This window comes from Orbilia oligospora, assembly GCF_000225545.1.
Source record: "Orbilia oligospora ATCC 24927 unplaced genomic scaffold scaffold00004, whole genome shotgun sequence".
Taxonomy (NCBI): Eukaryota; Fungi; Ascomycota; class Orbiliomycetes; order Orbiliales; family Orbiliaceae; genus Orbilia; species Orbilia oligospora.
The window spans coordinates 1,389,686-1,415,141 of NW_011645561.1; the positions used below are offsets into that span (position 1 = coordinate 1,389,686).

Sequence of the window (25,456 nt, forward strand, 5' to 3'; positions counted from 1 at the left end):
TCGTTTTGACCTTTTGTATTGCCTGTAATGGCTCCCTACAAACATAATATCTCTTCAATGGCCCCTTTATTACTATCTATATGGCTCTATGCTATCTCTGTCTCTGCATCTTTCAAGTTTTTTGATGGGCCAACCGGCTTCGGCAGAACTCTCCATACACCTTCTTCGTCGTGTGCAGCCGCATTGAATACCACGATAAACTGTGAAGAGTTCTTGGTCTTGAAGGCTCACAAGAACGACTACAACTGGGGCAATGAAACACTCCAAGACCAGCTTTGTAATCCTAATTGTGGAACTTCTCTGGCCTCCTATTCTACTGGTGTAGCTTCCCAATGTGGGACGACAAATCTCACTTGGGAAGGACTCCCAAATACCTATTACGGGGATCGTCTAAAGGCATATTATGATTTGATCTGCCTGAAAGATGGTGATGGTGACTATTGTGTTCGTAAGTCGAAGTTTATTCTATATCGCTAAAATAATGGAGGCCAAATTTACTAACTTATTTTAATTCTTAGAGCTTCTGAACGACGCTATTACAGGTTTGATGAGCGATGATGCGAACCTCGGGAAGAAACTTGTGGACTTGCCTAACAGTTTCCTCTGCTCGGAATGTCATATAAAATATTTCCGCCAAATTCAGTCATCTATGTATTCAAACTACGATGAGAGGCTGGCAGCTAGCTGGAGGGCTATTCAGACAAGTGAGTGCTATCGTCTTGAACGTGGGTTATCAAAATTCCAAGCCTTAGGGCGGCTAATCTGGAATTTTATGTATAGAATGTAGCGTGACTTATCCGAGTGATGTCCAAGAATGGACTCTCGATCCTCCAATTCCACCAGACCAGCAACTCCCTCCTGGGTCTACCGCAAACCAAACCTGCGTATCGGGAAATTTTCATACCGTTATTTCCTCAGATACCTGTGTTTCGATTTCTAGCCAATATGATGTCAACACTTATGCCCTCCAAATTCTCAATGGTCTCTTCCTTGACTGCAGTAACCTAAAAGTTGGAGATTCCCTTTGCCTCCCGGAGCCATGTGGGGTTCCCTATCAAGTCCAAGAGGATGACTACTGTGCCGACATTGAAGTATCTCATGGTCTATCCCTCGGGGACCTGGTCAACTATAACCCCGGGCTTAATGTTGACTGTACCAACCTCTGGGAAGATTTTACAATCTGCCTTAACCCCAACGGTGGAGATTTCACCCCAACTACCATTGGCGGAACCGTCCCAACTCGGGTAGGAGAGTATGCCACGGAGACTATTTCTCCTCCCGGCCCTACTCCAGACGGTAGTACTCCTTATTGCGGAAAGTGGTATACTGTTAAGGAGGGTGACTTCTGCGAACTTATCAGTATAGCCGAAGGAGTCACATTAGATTTGTTCTACAGAATGAACCCTTTCCTCAACAACCAAACCTGCGAAAATCTTTGGGTTGACACAAGTTATTGTGTTTGGCCAATTGAAGGCTGGGATATTGTGGATAATGTAGAGCCACTACCCGAAGTAACATATACAGAAACAACTATTACAGCTCCAGCTCCAACTATCTCTGGAACTACAACTCAATGTTATAAATGGCATGAGCGAGAGGAAAATCAGACCTGTGACGAGCTACAGGCAACATGGGGTGTTACCCTTGAGGAATTGCGTCTTTGGAACCCCAGTATTAACTCAGGATGCTCGAATCTGCAAACCGGAAAGGCATACTGCGTTAGAGGGCCACTAGATGATCCTATCCCCTCAATCACTGGTACCAGCGGACCAACCGGAACTCGTTCTACAACTACAGCAAGAACATCATCTCATACTTCAACAACTACTTCCAGAACCACAACTACCACAGCGGCTGCGACAAGTAGTGGATTCCCAGCACCTCCAGCGCCTACTGGACCGGGCACAACAAACCAGTGTAAACTTTGGCACGAAACAGAAGCCGGAGATTCCTGCTGGTCCATTTACACTGAATATGACATTTCTTTTGCAAATCTAAGAACTTGGAACCCAGTCCTTGATTCGGATTGTACGAACTTAGAACTTGGGATGGCGTACTGTGTTGATGGACCTGGCGGGAGATGCACAGAGAAATATACCATTGGACCTGGAGACTTTTGTTGGAAGATATGGGACGACCATAGCATTACGGAAGTACAGTTCAGGGCTTGGAATCCTTCTATTAATGAAAACTGTGACGTTTGGGAGGGCTTGGTAGTGTGTGTGGCACATTCATAGGTTTGATAGAGTGATGTTTGAGGACCGAGCATAGCTTATCTATTAGTTTCTAATTGGATATATGCAAGAAAGAAACATCCTGAATTGAAGCTTGACTTTTGTAAGCTTGCCTCCGAGATTGGTTCCGTGGGATACAGCAATTTAATACAAACCAAATCCAATCCTAGGCTGTCTAGCTACGAGACTTCGTAGGCCAACACTATCAAATCGTATTCGTGCTTCGTGTTGGGGGACAAAAATGCAACAACGTTCCCAAAATGGTAAAGTAAGTGACTTAGCAACTTCAATTTTTGATACACATGTTCACCCAAGCTCAAGGCAACAGATCAGCTTCAATATAATAGTAATGTTAAACCTTTATTCGGAGATAGTCTTGTGCTATGCGAAGATTTTGTTGTATAATCAATTTTTTTATTTTGCAGTTGAGGTGCTAGTATGGGGCTCCAGTTAGGTGCTCTTCCGGTCTCGCCTTCGAAATTTTTGCATTTGACATTTTCAATTGCTGCTGTATATGCTAGCTGTTACCTTATTGCCAAACGATACACTTCCGTGAGGACTTTATCATAGAACGCTACTCGGCCAATACAGGACTAAAAGTGAATATCCCTTTACAGTCAGGCGTATAGCGTAAATCGTAGCGGTAAGGTAAGTGGAGACAAGCCTTGAGGAGCATACGCATCGATCCCAAAATGCAATTAATCCTTAGCTTCTAACCTCGAGTTTGAAACCCCGGCGTAAACCACGGTACGTATTATACCGATGTATAACAGTAGAAATATCTAAACGCAATAGTACGGTATAAACACCCCAAACTAACCATAAAATCCGAACATATCGTCGCAATGATGAACGTTAGTTGGCGTTTTCTCCGCTTACACCACGAATGCATACAAAAATGCTTGCAATGGTGAATATTATGTAGAAGCTCATATAAAATAAAATGAGAGGAAAACGTAGAAACGCCCGCTATATCTTTTGCAATACCCAAATTCAACCAAAAAACTCGGGAGTACTGGAGAGTTCTTGCTTCATATATGCGTATCTCCATTAATTAACTCCTTTTTTCTTCGTACCTTCTTTGTTGGGTTTGAATCCGAATTCACAGACTCCGGGGTTGGTACCCGTTTTCTTGGATGGGTGGTTGCTGGGCCTGGTACTAGGGCATCTGCGTCTTTTGGAATAGTCGTTTTTGATAGGAGTAGCTTCGCATAGGCAGCCGCTGTTGCAGCAGCATACTCTTGCCAAGTATCGTTCTTGCTAGCATCACAGTAATCGGAAATGCCTCTTATGACTAGAAAGTCACCCGTATTCATTGCTCCAGCCGCCTCCATCTCAAAACATAAAAAGCCACGGTTTGCGGCCAGCTCATCCCTTTTCTCCGCGTTTTTCAAAAGTATGTTTCCAGAACCAATTGGACCGTAATGAATTCTCGGGTTCCCAGGACGTGGATGGCTTTGGATTACAGGGCAGCCACACTGTATACCCGTCCTGGAATCTCGGTCATGCGAACAAGTGGGTGTGAGGAGCGGGTCTTCGTGGTTCGGGTATCCATACTCTGGGTGCTTCTTCGCAATGTCTTGAAGATACGTCTCAAGAGGTCGGCAAGGTAGCTCAGGATCCGATGCTAAATTACTTATTGCGATCATTATGAACTGTGGAGGACGTTGCAAATATCCAGTTATTTCGAATACACCATCGTGGAGAAATTTACCAAGGTCGTACTGAGTGACCGCTGGAAAACCTTTCGCCTGTTGGCTAACCACAACGTCACCAAGTCGGAGACCGCTCGAAGGAACACCGCCTCCAATCCCAACTAGAAGGCAGATCTTCAACTTTGGAAAACTTCTTCGCATATGCGAACATATAATAGCAGCAGCATTTGTTCCGTACTCTCCCGACGGTAGACAAGCAGCGACAACGTTGTGCGGGTAAATTTGACCTAGTGCATACTGATTGATATCTCCTTCCAAAGATGACAAGAGTTCCCGACTATGTGTCTGATCAAACAGTGCACGCACTGCCAGCAATTCTTTTGGCAATGCACACACTATTCCAACTCTATAATCCCTGCAGGTGAGGCTCAAAGTGTAGGTGAAGATCGTGTTTAAGCTCGACCCCAATCCGCTATCGCGAGACGGACTGCTGGGAGGTTCTTCGGAAGATGTAGACCTAATAAAATCCAAATCTGGCAGGCTTTCCTCGTCTGTTCGCGGGAGTAGAATCTCCCAGACCCTGTTCAGTTTTTTACTATTTCCGAAGATCACGGCACTACCACCTTTCTGTAATTGCACCGGATCTTTATTAGGTAGCATATTGCAAAGTTTTGCAGGTATAGCGGCCTGGACAAAATCGGAATGTTTCCCCTTGAGCTTATATTTCTTCTTCTGGCATTTGCATTTCTCGAAGCTGGCCCTAGGTGTATGCCAGATAATTTCGTCAGCCAGTCTCATAGGATTTGCATATTGATCACCCTCCTTTTTCATAATTTCTTGAAGGTCGTCGACCGCCGCCGCAAGATAATACTCCTCTTTCGGCAGTGTAGCCCATTGGCTGCAAAGTGTGTTTTCCGGCAAGATAATTTCGCCAAATCCGCGCCCAAATAGAGTTACCGCACGTATTGTCCTGGCGAAATCGATCCAACCCCCACTTGGTTTTTTAAATATAGACACACGAGGATATAGTGGGTCCTCGCACGTCGCTAACTCATTAAAATCCCATCCTTCGAGGTATTCTTTGTCGTTTGAGCCGACCCGTTCAGTAATATGAATTTGGTGTTCTATTATTTTCTCTAGGACGTCGTATAAATCGTCAAGCCGATCTTCGACACGGAAATTTCCGTCTTTCGTACGGTATATTTCTTGCTGCAGATTGTTGTCATTCAAAAGGAACTGTACAGCGGAGTCTATTTTGTGTGTCAAAGATGCTTCTTCCATGCGTCCCTTCTCGAAATGGAACTTGAAGTGGAATTTGTTGGTACTATCGCCGTTGCTCTCTAAGGATGTGCGTAAGAGATGTAAGAGAGTACCGCACCCGTTGACAAGCCAGCCCCGTTTATCTTCCTCGTCCCACAGAATGAAAAACTTCCTGTCGATCCACTCGAGCCGCTTCACAGGATTTTCTCGCGAAATATGAAATGCGATATCCTTTTTGCCGAGTGCGAACGGCCGCGGGGAGCCACCTTTAATTATTTGTCTCCCCTGTATGTAGACCTTTTCGAGAGCGTAGTGGATCCCTCGAGGTTTTGGAAGCCTGGACCCTTTTATATCGTACCTGGCTTCTTTTGCTCCTAAAAAGTGTTCCCATTATGTTAGTAGAATAAATGGATGAATTCAATTGATCAAAGAAACACTGTTGGAATTCCTGTCAACATTGACAATTCGAGGACGCGCACTGGAATACCTAATAGCGAATCACATTCTCATGCAAGGTTTTAAAAGTGGGAAGGATGCAGACTGATTCAAAGGTACACTGGTAGCTAATCGCTGCCGTTTTCAGTCGGTTTGGTGACAGATCTTAGACAAGTCCACAGGTGGTTGATCTATTGTGTTTAACTATAGACCTTTACTGCTTGCCTGCTTCGATCAGTGCCGCGACTGACTCAGGCCTGTCACTGTCCCAAGTTAAGAAACACGTGGCTCTTAAGTATGTGCAAAGGTCTCGACAAGACTCCGTGCCGGAAACATAGTTTTCGCCACGCAGCCTCCTAATGGGCCCAAGCTAGCCAAGCTAAAGATAGTAAATTTTCTTACCAGCGTAGTATTCAGCTTTCGAACACCAACCAAGTATATGTCGAGCTGTTGCTATTTCGGAAATATTAAGCCCTTCAGCAATGGGTATGTCATTCTCAAGATAGGGTATGCGATCACCATCTTGATTGTATATCATATGCCAGATTAGAATGCCCTCAGGCTCTTCCTTTTTTGTCGGGATTAGAAGTGTTGAAAATCCTTTTATGAAGAATCCCCCGTTGAAAGGTTGTATGTATTTTGTTTTAGCAAGCCCAGCGATCATATTAAGCGGTAGTTCAAGCCCAGTACCGATAGTCGGCCTTCGTGGTATCGGATATCCTGCGACAACGACCGGATTCCTGAACATGCTGTGCCAACATTGGCCATTCGACAGAGGGATAGTTTCCTCTTCGACTGTAAAACCAAGTCTGTACGAGATACTACCCTGAGGAACAAGGGTGCGGATATTGGAAATCGAGGGTATGCAAGCAACAACTCCGATATCACAAGAAGAGGAGCGAAGAGCGGTACCTAGCCAAGCTAGCTGTTGGCCTATTTCCGCTATAGAATGAGCCGTCCCAAATGCCTCAGCCGCAAGCTCTGACGATCTCTGAAGGGATATCGTGAGCTCAGCGTTGTCCAGGAAGGTACCTAGAAAAATTCGAGTTAGAATTGAGTCCCAAAACCGATGTGAATCAATGAGCTTAGTCCATATTGCCATACATGTATGTTTAGTTTCAGGCTCACCACGGATCACATCTTTAACTAGTTCTAGAATGCGTTTACCGGTTGCTGGCCATGTTTGAGATAGATATTCTGCACAGGTGAGTGCTTGGGCGTCTTTTTTAGTCCCTGTTATTGTGATGGCTCTCTCGATAGCCTCGCCTGGTTCGTCTTGGTATTCTTGTTCTTCAACAAATATTAATGGTTTCCAATCCATCGTAAAAGTAACTTTGAAGGCTTCTGCAGATCTTCCTTTGCTAATTTTGCGGGACGATGGTAGAGACCCAATGATATGCCGCGCAATAGCTTCCATAGAGTTTGGCTCAGTTGGAATAAGAAACCTATCTCTTCGTAAACTCCCTACAAGCCAATCAAATGCAGGGGACTTGAAGATAAATTCCCGATAAGCAAGGGTAGAATGGTCATTCAAGTCATCGTTCTCAAATTCGACTTCATCTTCATCTTCTTCTTGTATATCGAAGAGATCCTGGTTGGGTATGGGAACATATTCGGATTCCGAGCTCCTAAACCAAATATTCATCTTTTCATTCAATGCCATGTTATCATCATTCGGCGTTTCAACTGGGATTTGATTCTCCGTTACTTCATAAGACCACCTTTGTCTGAAATTCTCGACCACGTCGCTGAATAATATTTAATATTAGTTAGGCCCTGCTCGCAAACGAAAAATTTAAAAGAAGGGTTATTGATTAGCTCTGGAATTGGAAAATGTCGAACCTACCCCCGATTTTTATGGACGAAAAACATCACATCACGGTGCATCTGACTAGGTGCGTTGCATCCAATTTTGAGAGCAAAGGCTTTGAGCAGATCCGGAAGGTCTCTCGAAATTCTTTCCAGGGCCTCATTACAAGGCTGATCTGGGCAGGCTTCGCGGAACAATGCATCGGCTAACTCGGATATATAGAGCTGCTTCGTTGAGGTGGCGACACTTGACGTGTCAGAGTAAACCGTTTCGGTATCATCGAAGTCTAGGGCATCCTCAATTGATAGTGAGACTATCGACGTAGACAGACATTCATATACATTCGGTTCGGTTGTTTCTGGTTCTCCACAATCGTAGTGTGTCATCGATGCATATCCAGAATCTGTAGCCTGTGGGGGTTCCGTGTGTAAAACCTCACCTTCATTTCGTGGAGGCCCGTTCATAGCAGACCCATGCTCAACCTTGGGAGCGTCCACCAGAGACGATATGCCTTCGTCCTTGATATCAGAGAAGCCCCATTTGCCCGCAAGTTCCTCCGTTGCAGTGACCTCTTCTACTTGAGGCCGTGCTTCGCCTACCACTACCCTAGGGCGATGGACCTTCGACAATATAAATGACTTGAAATCCCCTTGCAGATCAGGGTCAGTAGCGAATAATTGGTCAAGTTCTTTCTGCAAATCTTGTACATTCTCGATTGACCCGTTGTCCTTCTGATAAAGTTGTAAAATCTCAAGAAACTTATCATAGATATTTGGTTGGGAAGAGAGCCGGTCCTAGGATCCTGTTTATCAGAGAGAACGAACACAAGTTGGTTTATGAAGGTAGAGTACTAATTTAGTGATCTCTGCCCGCGACGTGGAGGGCAAAGCACCTATAGCCTCGGCGGTACTTATCCACTTACCTTGGCATAGGCGAGAGTATCAGTAAATTTTAAAATGCGGTATTCCCCTAACACCTCCGTTTGTTTCGCTGGAGCCGAAGCCCGGTAGTCTGCATTGTGAATTGGGTTCGTTGTTTTATCAACATCGTCAAGGTTCATGAGTGTGTCATTGTCGAAAATGGTATCCGATACTTGTCCTCCGTCGACAAACTGAGGATCAGGGAGCGAGGACGGTGGTTCGACCCTGATCGATTTTGGTCTTCGCGGCGCTTCAATCTCCTCAAAATTCTTATTCATAAACAAGTGCTGGAGATTTATTTCCCAATCAATCGTCCTTTCGCTGAGTGGAACATCGTCAAGAAAGAAGCGACTAGGCTGTCCCTCCCGGTGTCGCTTCGTTCTTACATATCGTACATACTCGCACTCGTGCAGAGTAAGACGCCTCTGATCTCGACCGCCCGCGCCCCAGGAACTCAATAGGTGTTTAAGTTGTGCGACACTTAGTAACGTTGCAGAAAGACCCTAGCTTAGTTTCTTGAAAACATAAATAGCGGATACGACCGTGCAGTCTCGAGATCTCGCGTGTAGCTAGCTCCCAAGCTAAGCATTGACATCAGAATTTATACTAACGGAATGTTAAGTGCCAACTCATCCTCTTTCAAAATGGAAACTATTTCTTCCATCGTTTTTCCGTCTAGATGGTATAAGTCGAGAATTTCTTCCTTGATGCGATCGTAGTCTTCCACAGTTAGCGGTTGGGATGGGGGTCTCCCCCGCCCTGGCCTCACGGCAGCGCTGCTTTCGTCCGGAGAATCCATAGTATAGCAAGTGTTAGAACGGACAAGAATTATTTTTTTCTCATGTCTCCTTTATATATAAATATCGCGGGATGCGCGAATGTGGTACTGCGGCTAGTCCTAAGCTACGGTTGGCCTGGTGGAGCTTATCATGGTTTAATCTGGTGGGGTACATGTATATGTACGTATACCACACGACAACGCTGGCGTCTGGTCCGGAGACTATACGTACCTATTCGACATGCCTGGAAAAACTTCTGGCGTATGAACTTACTGTATTGGCTAGCGTATACATGTATTCACTATTAGTATATTCACCTTCTAGTTAGAATATCTAGATCATCCAGAGGTTTTATTATATATATCTATAAGAAAGTACTTTTTATATACATGGGAGATTAATTAACTTATGTTTCTTCTTGAACCATAGCTAAACTAAGTGTGAATATACATAAACTCGCTGATGAGAAATCAGATCTATCTCTTAAAATCACTGCTTCCAACCTAAAAAAAAAGAACTAGTATCTAAGCAATGATGTCAACAGCTTTCAAAACTTTCAATCTACAATACAATATTTCGCATGCATGGGCGGGTCGATAGCAGCCACCTTGCCCCCGTATGTGTTCAAAAATGATAGCAAATTTGTTTGCGCCGAGGCTGCCAAAATTTAAAACCTAGGAATAGGATATGCGTGAAGGGTTTGCTATATGAAGGGTTTAATTTTAGCTACAAAATATGCAAGTTTAATTAAGCTTGCCGTGTTTTGGTTTGCGGGGCTGAGATTGTTCTTGGATCCTGATATCGATTGATCCTCAGGTTCGGGCGGCTGAAATGAATCCAGAGATTGATATATATATATAGATTTGGCGGAGATACATTATCATATCCAAAGAACAAAATTTACTCAACTTAAGCTTGCGGTTCCCAATTGATCACTTATCTACCTGCGTCTACACAAATATATATACATGCACACACATATATAGGTATATATTTATATCGGATCGGACACCATGGCAGGGTTACAACATAACTCTTCCCTCGACAGCGCTAGCTGCATCAATCGCGGCTGGGTTACAGAAGAAACTGCACCGAGTAGGGACATCTCGATGATGGGCGTGGTTTTTTGGATTAAAAGGCATTCTCGCAATAGTATTAGCGAAAATATCATTGCCGTTATCGAGTTTCTCCGACTTTGCGATATCCATGTTTGCACAAGTACCGCGTGCATAGCCGCGAAATAACGAATTACGGCCATTGCTCCACGACGGGAAACACCAAGTTTTCCATGGCTACGAGACTTGATACTGAATGCCGTCTCATGTTGGACGAACGATACAAAGCCATATGGACGGGATTCCATGAAGCTGATGGCTGTGGGGTTATTCTGCGGAGAGTTCATAAGGAGGTTCTCCACGGACCCACCCAATGACTCAACCCCTCATGGCTACCTCGCGGAGCTGTTTCACATGTACAATCTTTTTTATTTTGCTAGCAAGAAGATAGGCAACCTTTACACTCCAGAGGCGTTATTAGCCCATAATATTTTCGACCCATCCATGATTGCGTCGGTGCTGCATTCATGTGGAGCGATTGACAACCTCCAAAACGGGGTCTGCAAGCATCGACTCTGGAATCTCGCCGCTTCCCTGCCACAAGGGATTATAGAAATCGTCCATATATCCAGGATGCTTGAACACTGCGATTTATCAAGGTATCATTTAGATAAGCATGGAGCCTGCAACGCCCAGGTCTGTTTATTGAATGAGGAGAATACTACGGACATACCCCAACGACATGAATGCGAATCTAAACTTTGTGGCAGTGTCATTTTTGATCCAGCAAATCTCGATAGTATGAGTATTAGCGAGCTCGCTGAGACCAGTGCGACGGCTTGGACACTGGAAGCAAATCCCAAACCCCGGGCGGAAGATTATTTAGCAATCTCTCACGTTTGGGCAAATGGGACGGGTGTAGGAGAGCACCCAGGTAGGATCAATAAATGCCTCTTTCTCTTATTCAAGGAATTCGCCGAGAAACTTGATTGTAAAGGTATATGGTGGGATACAATCAGCCTCCCATCTAACAAAAATAAAAAGATAAAAAGTCTTCAAATTATGCATCAAAATTACAAACGAGCCAAACATACTGTTGTTTACGACCTTGAACTGGCGGACTTCTTATGGTCTGATGACGGTCGCCCGTGCTTGGCACTAGTATTGTCATCTTGGTTTAGCCGTGGTTGGACCGCGCTTGAGCTTAGATCATCCAGGTCCGTGAAGGTTGTATTTAAGGACCAATCCGGATCCGGACTGGTATTAAAGGATCTAGACACCGATATCCTTGAGCCTTCGCGATGCCAGTACGCCCATCCGGCTTGGGAATCAAGTGCGGCATATGTAGGCTGGCTGCGGTCTGGCCGAGGCGAAGACTATCAAAATACTGAGGACGACTTTCGAAAATCGCACAATGATTTTGAATTCTTTACGAGAAATTATGAAGGGGATATACCCACCCCCGATAGTCTTCTGCGCATTCTAAAACCGAGATATACATGTTGGAACCGGGACCGAATCATCATCGCAGCGCTCTTGACTGAAGAAACCCTTAGGAATTCTGGTCAGCAACGGTTTACAACTGACTTGCAAAAAACGCATGTTGATCTAACCAAGGATATTCTTCACGGATTCGGCAAGTTAAGCCCTCTCTCGTTATTCCATGACCAACTTCCCATTTCTGAAAATGGACCGTGGTCTTGGTGTCCGACCTCATTGTTCAGCCTTGGGGACCAAGCATATTTTTGTGGCCACCGAAAAATCACCCTTACTGTGTTGGGAGGCTACGTATATGGACGTTGGCAGGTGTCCGAACTACCAGACGCTGCCGATGAGTTCAAGCCTCACGCATCACATATTTACCAAAGATCGCGTATTATGGCGGCCTTCGAGAATCCTAGCAAATTTTGTCTGCTAAACCCGTTATTTCGAAGATGCCATTCTCGAAGTGTACGGTTTGTTCTCGCAAAAAAGACGCCATATTTAGACCATGTGGCCATAGACACGCCCCGGGAGCCTAGGGAGCCCCTTCACCAGGAAACCGAGTCGTATGCGATTTACCAGTATGTAGGCACTGTGATCGGCAAACTCCCGGTCGCCACCAAATACGATATCAGCAACTGCCGATTGTGAGCCTAGCGTTAGTTTTACTCTTAAATTTGTTCTCTGTACCTTTCATACGAGGGTTCATAACAATTAGAAAAATCAAAGTATTGATTAGTCTCGTATTGCAGAATTGATATACCAGTATCGTGTTGATATACATGCTTTTGTTTCTTCCACGGCCAGTATATTCAAGAAATTAATTAGCCTATCTAGAGTGGATATATGCATAAGGCCTCTTCACGTTGCTGCGTCTACGTTTAAGTACTGCTGTAGTTGCTCCAGGCACCGCGAGCCAGTGCAATACCCGACTGTAAGCGTGTGGCTATCTCAACATGCAACAATGAGCCACTGCCAATTCCTTTGTCTAAACTTTTGTTTTAGAGCCATACTTCCTCCCCGACGGTGTCTTTTGCAGATGAGTGCTCCATGGTTTCTCCTTGTTACTATAATATTTGACAAGGGAAAGACATACCCATAATTCCATATTAAAATGGCTTCATCTTTCGGTTCAGGTGCCAGGCCTCGAGGCTAGAAGTAACGCTAAATTTATAAACTTAGTCTCGTTCCCAGCTACCCGGACGCCGTTGTTACAACGAGACCAAATGCCGTCTGATTTTTCGAGAGTTCAGAATTATGTTGTTGCTGTTGTATTTTACTAAGAGACCGGGATAGTCCCCAACACAAGAAGGGTCGCCGAGACTAGGATAGTCCCAGCGCTAAACAGCCTGTGGAACAAGCGGTCTCAAAAGGGTAAAGTGATCTGAGATGGAACGCGCCTTTAGCAACGCGACCTACCCCATGCATCCCAGCCGTTGAATGCGCATGTACATGTTCACCTCGCACTAGCCATCGGAACCGGAACCATCGATATCAAAACCATGCCATCAGGACGTCACCATTGAAATGCAGGTCTAACATCGGCAAGGTACCAACACAATATAATCATCACTGATCCTCCAAACCCTTGTTCCACATCCACGATGCTATAACGATACCTAAAATCGACCGGCTTGATCTTATCCTTTTCCAAATCAACAGCATGCCGAACCGTACTAAAGATCGTCAGACTTACCTAGCAAACCCCCATGAATCGTACAAAACCACTCGCTACGGGGATAAACCGATTACACACAGGGTTTCTAGCGCCTATGACCAAAGTACTTTAAGTCAGTTCGGATTCACACCTTCTTCCTCGTCTGCGAGTTCTAAAAAGCACAAGAGGAAATCACTACTGTCCAAAAGTGGCGGGGTAAAAAGGAGGAGTTTAAATTTCGACGATTTAAAACATGAGAGCTCTGGAGAGGAGGAAGGGGAAGATGGAAAACCGGTTGGGAAGAAGAGAAGGGTGGGGCAAGGTCGTCTTTCGAGTGACGATGAAGATGAAAACGACAAAAGCGAAATAAAAGAGGAAGATATGGCAGAGGATAGCTTTGTAGTCAACGACCAATTTGACGAAGACGACGAAGAAAGTTGGAGGCCTCGCCGTTCACCGAAAAGACGAAGGTCGTTACCTAAGCGAAGATCATTTCAGGTTCCGAAAACCAGGGATTTGACTTTGACCCAGATGTACCCTTTAACACGCATTACAGCCGAGAGCGACTACGAGGACGATGAGGAGAGCCAAGGGGGGTATACCGAAGGGGATGAATCTCAGGAAGATGACTTGGGTGTGCCTGTGGAGGATATTCAAGTCAAGGACGAACCCGTTTCCCAAGTCCTATATGAACCTGAGGCCTGGATCAAAGACGAACCTCAGTCCCAAGCCGGGATGCCTGAAGATCTGATATTAAATCAGGATCTCAAACAGGAGAACGAAGATGTAGAGCTATCAGACCAGACGAGGGTGGTCGAACTAGAGAACTTAGCAGACGAAGTTACGGAAGAGCCTACCGCGACAATGGATTCCGATGTTTTGGGCTTATTACATAACCCAAAGACACCTAAACGTCCAATACCACAGGTCGTTCCATCGTCTTATACCCCTCCAGTTACACCGTTGTCTCCTCTACGACATCAGCAACTCTCAGCGATACTTGCGAGCCCTTCAGTCCAGCGTCAATGGCGCATGAACGGGAGAAAATTACCAGGGTTTATTGTACCGGATTTGAGCCCTGTTACAGAACACCAGAAAAAGATAGATGATAGCTCAACAGAAGAGAATACTCCTGTTGAACCCATTGCCCCGGTGCAACCTTTGAAGCGGCCCGACTTCACTGGGGGTAGTGGGACATCACCGGGAAGTAGTGCAAAGGAGACTGAGCTAGCAAAGCCCAGAGTTGTGCCAAGCACTCAGTGGTGGGAGCGGGAGGAAACTTTGACATCAAATTCCACTACTACCCTTGAGCCTATCCAAGAAGTTGATAGTCAACCTGACGTTCAGGTGGGAAGTAGTGGCGATGTCCAGGATAACGAAGCAGCATCGAATACCACGACTGCCCCACAAGTATTACAACCAATCGAAAGAGAGGTTGTTCCTGAGAGCCCGGTGCGAAGGAATCGCTCGAAGAATAGGTCGTTCAAACCATCTCTTTCCACTTCGATGTCACGAGAACCCTTGCTCCGTGACTCGAGTGGATTACATACCATCAACACCTCGTTCTTTCGAAAGGAGAGCTCGACTATCGAACCCCCTCCACCAGCCGTGGAAAGTGAATCTCAAAAATCTCAAGTTTCAATAAAATCGGTGGATAGACAGCTTATGAACGAATCTAATAGCCACAATAAAATTACGGCGAGTGGAGGGGAGGAAACACAACTTGATATCGATGAACTGGATTCGGATGCGACAATATCACAGTCCCAACCTGAAGAACTAGAAATCACGCCACAGGCACCTGTCCGAAACCCGACACTTCCGTCTCGTAAGGGCAGTGGTCCTCCACTGCTCCCTCCATCGTCGCCTCCTCAGACCTACAAGTTTCCTGGAAATATCAACTCGACTCCACCCAGCTCGAAGGATATCTTCCGCAGTCCTTCAAGCAAAGGTTCATCTTCGCCTATCATGGAGTTTAAGAATACGCTTGAAACCTTTGAACCCCAAGAAGGAGAAGGGGGTAAGGAAGATTCAAACGAGGCGACAGCTACTTCGACATCATACAGCGAGAAAGGGCCGGTAGAGACCTTAACCCAATGGAAGATGAGAATGTTTGGACCAAGTCAAGCTGTTCCGACTATCAGTCAAATTCTCGGGGCTAATTCTTTGGCTGATGATGACGAGGAGGATGACGAGGAGCTATAAGTTGTTAAATTGCTTTCCCTGCTTACATTTCTTTTAAAATTTTAATACAGGTGTACTGGTGCAGTTGGCGTTTTGCGACATCGACAGCGGTTTATATGCTTCAATTTATACGACCGACAACGAGCCCTTGTATTCTATTACGGTCTTTATCTGCCTGCAAGATCAAGATACCGAATGCCCATTTTTTTGTATACTATCCCGTCTCATGCATTTTATCAGGCGCAGACCAGGTGTATTTCTGTATTATAATCAATCAGCCAATCAACCCATTTCGCTTCCTTCCTCTCTTTCCTGTTAATTCGATAGTAACAGCTAAGTAATGTCAACCCAGACGTGTTGTGTTTGCCGGGGTCTGGTCCCGCTATCAAGACGGGCGAGCTGGCAGCTCTCAGAAACCCCACCATCCTCCTCCTCGAGCTCTCTCTACGTCCTTCCCAAACCACCCATATCCTTCCATAATGAGCGCTGACCAGACAGCCGCGTCGTTCATCGAGAACGCTCCTCCAGGCGAGGTAAGCATGAAGCATCATCGTTGACATTACCTAGACTCCCAACCTTTTCTCCAAAGTCACATAGCTAACTGTTATGGATCCTATGTACTGCAGCTAGCCGAAGTCATAAACGGTACACCTATATCACCCCGTCCATTCCGTCGATATCGATAAGAAGCCATTTAAATTTCTCACAAAAAACGAAAGAAAGAAAGGGGAAAAAAAAACCGCGAGAATCGGCTAACATGTTGAATATTATCTTCGGAGGGATAAATAGACATTGGATCGCTGTTGGACCTCGACAAACTTTCGATTCAAGAGAAAGTTGCCCCCGCGGTTGAGAAGTACAACAAAGAACAGTTTGTGACGACTAAATTGCCCGGTGGGAGTGATCTGGTACGTTATTCTCCCGTGCCTATTTGGATCTTTGCGCTATTCGGGTTGAATCAGAGGGGAAAGAGAAACTGACGGGTTCATTGGTGTATTTGGGGGGGAGTTCATAGGTTATCGTCAGCAGTTACAACGATCTCGGCGACGGTCGGTTCTTTGATAGCGAGAGCTCTAGTAGCTTTGCATACGACCATTCGACACAGGTATGCGGCGGGTCTAGCTATAATACATAAAGAATACAGAATCATAGAAGCTTACGAATGTTTACAGAAAGCTTCGGACGTACAATCGCACCCGATCGATGGCGAACATGCTGGCACAATGTCTGTGACTTCCTTCATATACTTCTCGGAAATATCAATTATAATGGAAGAAAACTAACATTCATTCGAAAAATCCTATTAGAAAAACCCTTCTTCGTGATGTCGGAAACCATGTCAAAGAACACTTCCCATCTCTACCTGCCTATGGCGTCTACCCAACCGACGAAGGTATCGCAATCCTAATAGTTGGAAATAAATACAGCCCGTCAAATTACTGGTACGATATATTTGACCCTCCCACCAGGTTATCATAAATCCAACCATTTCCCCTAACTTCCAATGGACAGGAACGGCCGTTGGCGCTCAACTTACATCTACAAACCCTCCACCTCAACTTTAACCGGCACGATAGCCGTTGATGTTCACTACTACGAAGATGGAAACGTCAGACTCGTTACTCAGAAGCGTGTGAACGAGAATCTTCGTTCCAGCACCGCATCAGGAATCGCCACTGCTATTGGAAATGTGGAGAAGAAGTATCAAGAGGAATTGAATAAGGCGTTTGGAGCCTTGAGTGAAGGCGCCTTCAAGAGTTTGAGAAGACAGTTGCCGGTGACGAGGCAGAAGATGGATTGGCAGAAGGCGAGCGCCTACAAGGTATGTTTCTCCAGCCCAACCCCCCTCAACCCTTATAGATGACGATGTCGAGTGCTGACTTGGGGGGGTTATAGATCGGACAAGATATTGGCGGCGGTAGCAGGAGGTGATCGTATGAATAGATGTTTTAGCTTAGCTGGAGGTAGTTTCTCCTTCCTTTTATTCCTTTCCAAAGAGCGAAATGCTTGCGAGCGTTCAGTGGTAGCATAAACCATATATATTCGATGAACATAAAGACCGGAGTATCCTTATATGTCCCCCCAAAAAAACATAAACCGCTAGCATAGTAAAGAAGCAGATACTATCACGACATCAAAAAAAGGTCCTAGTATACAGTCTTACCAAAAAAAAAAAGGACTCCCCAAAAGACACAAGCAACCAATCAAACAATATATCACTGGCTTATAAAACTACGAATTTTGTATCCAGGCGTCCGCCAATTCGAATCGTCCCATCAAAAGAGAGAGACAAATGGAGAAAGAGTAAACGGAGATAACACGCCTGTAACTCCTCGAACCGTAGCAACTTTATTCCGGTCCATCCGAACGAACCCAATAACCCTCCTCTTTTCCTGACCCCCAAATACATCTATATGACCTCCCCTCCTCATCTTCATCGCCCATTGCGATGTCTTTCCTGTTGAGAAACTTCCAAAGTCTTGTTTTCTAGACTTGCGTCACCAGATCCTCGCCCCCAATATCACCAGGTATCAAATTTCATTCAAAACAACCACCCCCAAATGATCCACAGCACAACCACAACACCAATAATAATCCCCGCCAGTCGGAAAATCTGTATATTCGATGTATTCTTCGCCATGCGTGTTAACCTGTTTGCGGTATTTTTGACAGAATTGGTCATATTCGAAAAGGTATCGTTCTATTCATAACTTTTAAGTCAGTATATCTACCTATAAACAAACAACCTCCCCTCCGGTATTTCTCAGATTTCGTAGTCATAAAGAGAAATGGTGATATGGACTGTGAGAAAAGGGAGGGCGTACGTTATCGTCAATTAATCGCTGGTCGGATGCTTGGTTGTAGATGTTGACCGTAAAGTCTCGGATTGAGGAGACCTGTGCTTTATGTTAGCCATTTCTTCCCTCTCACAGAGACTCCAGGTGACTACCGACCTTGCCAGCAAGATCATCGAGACGGGCATTATTCTGCCTGTACGTTAAAACATGATTGTTAGTGAATTCCGTCGTTTAAAGGTTCCTGGTAGATGATTATAATTGTACCTCTCACGTTCCCAAGCTTCTGACATTGTCGTAATGCTGTGAGAGTGTGGTTGTAAAGGATAAAGGAGAGAAAGCTGCTAAGGAAAACCCGGATAGCGGAAAGAACTCGTGGAACGTGTACGTGATCGTAGAAAGGTAATCGTAGATAATATAAGTAAATGTTATCGGAAGAATGAGGGTATTCGCAAAAAAACTTCACGGGAGAAAAAGGTTAAAGGCGAAAGCGAAAACGGCGACAGGTTTTCTTGAAGGGTTTGGAGGTTTTGAGGTTTGGGGGGGAGGGAAAAGCCAAGCACGGGGTTTCGGGGTTTGTTCGAGGTCAGGAGATGGCCATGGTTCAACCTGCGTCATGCGCTTTGCCATCTCTGAACCAACACACCAAAGCTGGCTGGTGAACCATGGATTGATACTTGCCATATCCGGGTTTATGTACGAGACCAGGTTTGTATAGTATACTGCTCACAATGCTAGTTAATCTGTAATAGTAGTGTTGGGGGAGATAATATGCATTACATTGCGCCAAGCAGGTAATATAATAGTAATGATGATGGTGTATAGTATACAAAAACGTTAACATTCAAATGCCATAAACCAGAGTGTGCAAGCGTTATCAAGAAAGAGGCGACATCCCAACTTGTCTAATCCCATATACCCATCGAATGGATCGGGTGCTGTCTGAACCAAAAAAAAAAAAAAAGAACACCATACGTGCAATTAGCAATTACAAGTCATAAACCCCTCCGGCTCCAAAGTAACAGTGTAATCGAACAATCGCTTCGTCCGTTATTATATCCTATCAATGCATACATGCCCTCTTGTGAACTCCATGGTAAGAATCCAACCCATTAACAGTAACCTCACCGGTCTTTCCACCGACACCCATAGACTTCTCTTTCTCTTCCAAGATTTCATCAAGTTCCTTACCCATCCATTTAGCATGGGTACCTCCCTCTCTCAACTTCTTGGTGATAGCATCAACGTCAACGTCCAAGTAATTCCTCAAGAACTCTCCAATTTCAGTGTTCTCGTGGTTTCCCCAGAGCTTCTTCGCAGCCTCAGGTGGGTAGGCATAAATGTTGACATCGACAGCGCTGTGACCATGGGTAGACCATCCGATTTGAGCCCTTCGGGAGATCATATCGGCCCAAACGTAGGCAGAGGACAAGCCGTCTATCTTAGCCTTGACAAGTTTGGCAACTTCCTCATCATCTGCATCAGTGATCTTCTGGAGAGGTAGGAGCTCATCGTTGATATACTTGGTAACCTTCATCTTGCCGCGTTCGGGGAAGTCGGCGAGAAGCTTAGCCATGTATTCAGAAGAGTGGGAAGCATTGGCAAGAACACTTGGGTACCAGAGATAATCTGGGTAAGTCTCATGGAGCTCTAATCATTCTTGTTAGATAAAGTAATCGAGAAAACTTAGGGGTGGGGGTATGCACTCACGTCGAGCAGTAGAGAGGCCACCGGTTTCGTGGTCGCTGGTGCTGATAACAATAGTCTCGGTTTCCATTTCGTCGATTTTTCTGCGAACGACTTCGAAAGCCTTGTCGTAGGCACGGACTTCCCTAACCTGAGCAGCAGGATCGTTACCATGACCAGCATGGTCAATTCTGCTACCTTCAATCATCAAAAAAAAACCCTTATCGCTGTTCCTAGTCTCGAGTGCAAGAGCAGTAATAGCAGTCTCAGCCATGGCAGCCAAACTTGGATACTCGGTATCCTTTCGATCAATGTCATATGGAATATCTGCAGGTGCCCAAAGCCCCATGATAGGGAATTTGACGAATTTTCCCATCCTGAGGTACTTAAAACCGTCGATGGTGTAAGCAAACTGCCAACCAGACTTCCTAGCTTCCTTGATAAGATCACGGTCATCACCACGGCAAGATCCGATGCTAGTGTTTGGCATAAAGTGGCAAAGACCGCCGCCGAACATAAGATCGGTAACACGACCGAGTGGGTGGTCTCCAATTTGCTGTTCAGCGATACGGTCCTGTTCCCATCTCATATTGACGTGAGAATTGAAACAAGCGGGAGTAGCACTATTAGTTCGCGTTGTTAGCATAGATCCAACCCGAATGCATATTGCAATGGTGCCTTACTCAGTAATCGAGGTAGTAACCACAAGACCAGTCATATAACCGGCAGCCTTAGCAGCTTCCAAAACAGTACCACAGGGGTTACCGTCTGGGAGGATCGAAATAGCACCATTGTAGCTCTTCAATCCGCAAGAGAAAGCAGTGGCACCGGCAGCGGAGTCAGTTACAAGCGAGTTGGATGATCTAGTTCTAGAGGATCCGATAAAGTGTTTGTCGAGAGTAAGGACGTCGTCGATTGCAAGGTTCTCAGTGAACTGGCGGAAGCTTCTAGTCAACGAAAGGGAAGCAGGACCCATGCCTGTACATCATGCATTAATGATCAAGTCTTCAAACGAAGGTTTCACTGAGCACTAATCTAACATACCATCAGAAACCATAAAGATGAGATTCCTCTTTTTTTTGTTCTTCGGTGCCTTTGGATCGTTTGGAGTATTTGGGGTATTTGGATTCTTAGGAGTATTAGGAGTGTTCGGGGTGTTTGGAGCACCCGGCGTAGGCTTGTCATCATTTGGATGACTACGAACGTATAAAACACCGAAAACCAGGATAACTATTCAGAGAATGTCAGAGCTTATCCATAAATTAAAGACGATATGGAAGAATCCCATACTGATGGTTGCGATCGCGGCCCAAGTAACTATAATGGGGTTCTTCCATCTTGTGAAAAAGCCTCGGCCTCGACCGGTTTGCCCCTTACGGTCAACATGCTGCCCGGTGAGTAAGGCTTCTTCTTGCTCGTCTCCAATTTCGCTGCTACGCCGTGCTGGCGATAGCACGCGGTCGGTAGGCATGGTGGTTGATTTTGTCGACCAGAGCCGATGAAAGGGGTACTTTCACGTCGCGAACAGCTCTAAACGTGGATTTCGAAAGCACCGTCCTAACCTTCGGTTTATGGAAGGAAAAGGAAGGGGAAAGAAGGAGAAAACCTCAACAAAAGAAGGCAAACCTGTGAAACGATGATAAGAGAAGGATTCGGATCCGGGGAAGCTGCAGGACGAGAATTAAAGACAGCAACCTGCCAGCACAATCTACAAGACAGGAAGGAATGTGACGCAGGTCATCTGGATTGGATGCAATTTCGGCTGTTGGTAGCGTGGCGAGCCAAGCCATGTCTGGGGGTGTAATTGGCATGTAGTCGCTGACTAAACCTGCAACAGTTGACCAGGATTCTTCTGCTCTTCAAATTTTTGTCACTTCCTTGTGTCGATTTTCATGCTTTTTGCTTTTCTGTTCAGGCGACATCACCAAATTCCGGATCCATAGCGGAAACTTCCAGCTGGGACCGTAGGTTCGAAGGACCACCAGTGTGTATGCTTGCCCGATCAGCATACCGTGGGGGCCGAAGCTTCACCCCAAATGCAATAACATATACCAGTCGGGCCTGGTCATCAGGCTTTGTTCAAGCACGGCCGATACCTTCAAGAGATGCGATAGCGTCTGTGCTTTCAAAAAATGTCACGAGTTACGCTATTCGCCCGGAATTGACGAGAACTATCTCTGCTCTACCGAAGTTACTGGATGCAAGACGACACATTTCAACCTCATTCGCTCTAGCAAAACGTCAAGATAAAGATGACGAAGTACCTTTCTTTGGCGAAGATGGTGACCGACAGATGGCAGAGTTGTTTGGCCGTATGGGAGGAAATTCTCGACACATGCGAAAGATTCTAAGCGAAGTCGATCAAGAAATTGCAAAGAAACAGGACAATGATGTTGTTGGCCCTTACGATGATGTCGACGAAGATATCGATCCGTTCGAACAGGATCCGGACGAGGAGCCGGCGTACAAGACAGTATACCTTCCGAATGAGAAAATAGACGACATGATGAGAACGGGGTTCCTAAAGCCTCTACATGAAATCGATCCGTTGGAACACCACGAATTGGACGCCGAAGTAGCAGCCCTTCCGCAGAATGAGAGGGATCTTCTCAAGAAGTTCTTCATGAGATTACAAATGGCAAAGGCACACCCTTGCGCCTTCACATACAAGCAGTGCTGGAGATTATTCCGCATTCTGTATTTAAAACCACATCTCGCAAAGGTATTCAACGAACATGCATGGGGTAGATTGTGGGCGCTAGAGAAAGATCCTATTCCTTCACCGAAGAAAATTTGGTTGGGAGATCTCATGTGCTACGTTGGGGCGGAGTTGACGGAGGAGCAGTGGATAGCATATATTGAAGCCCTGTTCTGGCATGGGCAGCGCGACAAGGCATTCCAGATCTGGCAACTTGGTCTTGAGAATAATCCCTCAATGTTATGGTATACCGTCGGAACTAGGCTCCATGCCACAGAAAACCAACCCGAGGCATCGAAACGGATTATCGACCAAGTAATCTCTCGCTACGGGAAAGCAATACCGAAGCTTTATATTCCGACAATAGTCTGTTATCATACACTCGCAGAAGCATCCGGAGCGCAAAATCTTAAAGGAAAGGAGAACCAGTACAACCAAGAGGCTCTCAACCTCTACAACCAGATGGTCAAATATTGTCCAAATATCGAACCGAAGGAGTACCTGCGAGTGGCGTTATCCTTCCTTGAAGCTGGGTATTTTAGAGACGCGATGACTGTGTACGAGCATGCAGCAACAGTCTATCCCAATCTCATCGATGACCAAGCGACCGCCATGTACTGGGACTATAAATTCAAGGTCGCCGCTATAAACGCTCAAAACGATCCGACGGTTGACGAAGCGGAGCTCAGATACCTCACAGTAAATGCCCTTAGACTCATGCCGGAGAAGGAAAAAGCGAGAATTATTATGGGTAACTGGATGCGTAACCTTACTCGAAGAAATCGAATTGAGCCGGCTCTTAGAGTCGCAAGGACGATGCAAACTCTGGGTCTACGTATGGACACAACGACCTACAATTTATTCATTATGCTTCTTGACGAACATGGAAAAGTCGGTATGTTGGAGGTCCTAGCGGCTAGGATGATAAGGCGACTTCTAGAGCCTATGTATCGACAGAATGCAACCTTCGAACAAGTTCTCCACGAACCTGAATTCCAACCCCAGGAACCCAAGGAGCTTGACCTCCGAGACGGGGTCGGTGCAAGAATGAGGGTGGCTATACCTCAAATGTCGATCAAGTTACCTGATGGGATAGAAGAAATGCTTGCGAGATTCGAACAACGTCCAAATACCCAGCTCCCAGTTGTCAATGAAATCCGGCCAAAACCACTTACAGAGCTTTCCGAGGCGATATTCGCAGACTTGATCAATGACTATGATTTAGTCCCACCAGCAGACCCGGCAACATTCGGCCTCCTATTAAGGCGAAGTACAAAGAGCGGTAACATTCTAAAGGCAACCTCTGCCCTAGACTTGTTCCACAAGGCTAAAATGGTCCCTAACGCCGCGCTTTCAAATCCCCTACTCATCATGCTTTCCAACCAAAAGGCCTACGAAAAGTTGTTTACAACGCAGGCCTTGCTCGCAAATCCGGAAGGGTTCAACATGACACCAAACGCCGCACAGTACAGAATCCTCTGGGTTTCCCTCCTCCGAGCTCTAAAGCATGAAGAAGACGTTTCAAAACTTCCAACCCCCAGGAAACTATTCCATGACATGGTCATGATTAGCAATTCTGTTGCACCAACTCGAGAAACATACAACTACATCCTTCGATGTTTCTGGCAAGCCAATGACCCCATCGGGGCGTACACGGCAATGCACGGGATGGCCATGGTTTGGGAAATGTATCCTCACAAACTAGCTATCGAGATTACGATCGCGGGTGTTGCCAGGGTATCATCTCGTGGACAGTCTCGAGTCGCCAGACGACATGCGTATTGGTATATGAAACAACTTGCCTCGGCAAATTACCCTCAATGGTCTTTGAGGACGGCTATCCGACGAACAAGGAGTTTGATGCATAAATGGTGGCTAAGGAATGTTAGGAAGAAGAATAAGATGAAGAGAGAGTTGACAGAACTGATGCTGGAAGGTCATGATGTTACACAGAAGCTTGAGGTTTATGCAGAATTAAACAAAAAGCTAAGAATGCAGATGAAGGAAGTGAAGCGGCTTGAAGAGCAAATCAAGAAGTATTGGGAACAACCACCCATCGGCTTCAACTTGCCAAGGACGGATGAGGGAAGAGCTGCGGTTTCCGGAGCTATACCTATCGATCTTGATAAGGGTAGGGATGAGAAGATGCCACAGGATGTTATAAACCAGTTGTCGGACTATATACGACAAAGGTTCTACGATGGCCCGTGGCCGCAGGAATGGCTCGACGAGGTTACCTGGGCGAGAGTTGAGATGGGTATATCGGACGAAGAAGCAATCCAGGAGAGAAAGCTGAGCGTCTTCGATGTTGATTAAGTCAGCATCCCACCAAAAGCATCTACTCTAAATTGGATTAATTTTATTTTATTTTATTCTATTTGTTTTATTTTATTTCATCTTAGCTTCTGTAAAATAGTTATGGGGCGTCATATGGAGTCTGTATATATGCACAACCACCGCTGCACGGCCTTATTCTAGTGTACATATGATATCCCTCCTACACTTCCTTCCACTACCCTACTCTATAATATTTTTTAATATTTATACTGTACTACTTGAATCAACCATGAGTACTTAAACACTTACCTAAGTATTTAGTATGCAGTACCTACTATGCAAGCAAGCTAGGAAATGATAATCAGTGGCGGTTCAATTGCACTTGAAGATACAATGTGCGACGAACAATACAGCTTTCGGGCCTAGCTGCATAAAAACCTCCTTGGCACATCCCTTACAGCACCGTTGCACAGAAACACCGACCAGCCCGAAGTCCACGGCCATTTGTCATTGGAGCAGCCGTCAGCTG

General features: G+C 45.5%; 8 protein-coding genes across 8 annotated transcripts; 5 read left to right on the forward strand and 3 right to left on the reverse strand.

The window, feature by feature from the left end:
• Positions 1 to 57: 57 nt before the first annotated feature.
• AOL_s00004g407 (uncharacterized protein) lies at positions 58 to 2,237 on the forward strand (the record flags this gene model as incomplete). The annotated part of the gene is made up of 3 exons (XM_011119056.1): positions 58 to 448; positions 519 to 704; positions 781 to 2,237. 3 exons carry the CDS (start codon positions 58 to 60, stop codon positions 2,235 to 2,237), a joined length of 2,034 nt encoding a protein of 677 aa, XP_011117358.1.
• Positions 2,238 to 3,265: 1,028 nt separating this feature from the next.
• On the reverse strand, positions 3,266 to 9,113 carry AOL_s00004g408 (uncharacterized protein; the record flags this gene model as incomplete). The annotated part of the gene is made up of 6 exons (XM_011119057.1): positions 3,266 to 5,523; positions 5,987 to 6,616; positions 6,713 to 7,332; positions 7,431 to 8,188; positions 8,317 to 8,794; positions 8,926 to 9,113. 6 exons carry the CDS (start codon positions 9,111 to 9,113, stop codon positions 3,266 to 3,268), a joined length of 4,932 nt encoding a protein of 1,643 aa, XP_011117359.1.
• Positions 9,114 to 10,463: 1,350 nt separating this feature from the next.
• Positions 10,464 to 12,281, forward strand: AOL_s00004g409 (uncharacterized protein; the record flags this gene model as incomplete). Its single annotated transcript, XM_011119058.1, has 1 exon — positions 10,464 to 12,281. One exon carries the CDS (start codon positions 10,464 to 10,466, stop codon positions 12,279 to 12,281), a length of 1,818 nt encoding a protein of 605 aa, XP_011117360.1.
• Positions 12,282 to 13,293: 1,012 nt separating this feature from the next.
• On the forward strand, positions 13,294 to 15,492 carry AOL_s00004g410 (uncharacterized protein; the record flags this gene model as incomplete). Its single annotated transcript, XM_011119059.1, has 1 exon — positions 13,294 to 15,492. The coding sequence occupies one exon, from the start codon at positions 13,294 to 13,296 to the stop codon at positions 15,490 to 15,492; it is 2,199 nt and encodes a 732-aa protein (XP_011117361.1).
• A 458-nt stretch (positions 15,493 to 15,950) lies between these two features.
• On the forward strand, positions 15,951 to 17,403 carry AOL_s00004g411 (uncharacterized protein; the record flags this gene model as incomplete). Its single annotated transcript, XM_011119060.1, has 8 exons — positions 15,951 to 16,004; positions 16,098 to 16,116; positions 16,261 to 16,379; positions 16,487 to 16,576; positions 16,644 to 16,696; positions 16,779 to 16,913; positions 16,984 to 17,293; positions 17,368 to 17,403. 8 exons carry the CDS (start codon positions 15,951 to 15,953, stop codon positions 17,401 to 17,403), a joined length of 816 nt encoding a protein of 271 aa, XP_011117362.1.
• Positions 17,404 to 18,013: 610 nt separating this feature from the next.
• On the reverse strand, positions 18,014 to 18,559 carry AOL_s00004g412 (uncharacterized protein; the record flags this gene model as incomplete). The annotated part of the gene is made up of 4 exons (XM_011119061.1): positions 18,014 to 18,172; positions 18,297 to 18,368; positions 18,426 to 18,462; positions 18,534 to 18,559. The coding sequence occupies 4 exons, from the start codon at positions 18,557 to 18,559 to the stop codon at positions 18,014 to 18,016; spliced, it is 294 nt and encodes a 97-aa protein (XP_011117363.1).
• A 770-nt stretch (positions 18,560 to 19,329) lies between these two features.
• AOL_s00004g413 (uncharacterized protein) lies at positions 19,330 to 21,423 on the reverse strand (the record flags this gene model as incomplete). Its single annotated transcript, XM_011119062.1, has 5 exons — positions 19,330 to 19,916; positions 19,977 to 20,575; positions 20,636 to 20,930; positions 20,997 to 21,182; positions 21,243 to 21,423. 5 exons carry the CDS (start codon positions 21,421 to 21,423, stop codon positions 19,330 to 19,332), a joined length of 1,848 nt encoding a protein of 615 aa, XP_011117364.1.
• A 519-nt stretch (positions 21,424 to 21,942) lies between these two features.
• On the forward strand, positions 21,943 to 24,966 carry AOL_s00004g414 (uncharacterized protein; the record flags this gene model as incomplete). The annotated part of the gene is made up of 1 exon (XM_011119063.1): positions 21,943 to 24,966. One exon carries the CDS (start codon positions 21,943 to 21,945, stop codon positions 24,964 to 24,966), a length of 3,024 nt encoding a protein of 1,007 aa, XP_011117365.1.
• Between the last annotated feature and the right edge of the window lie 490 nt (positions 24,967 to 25,456).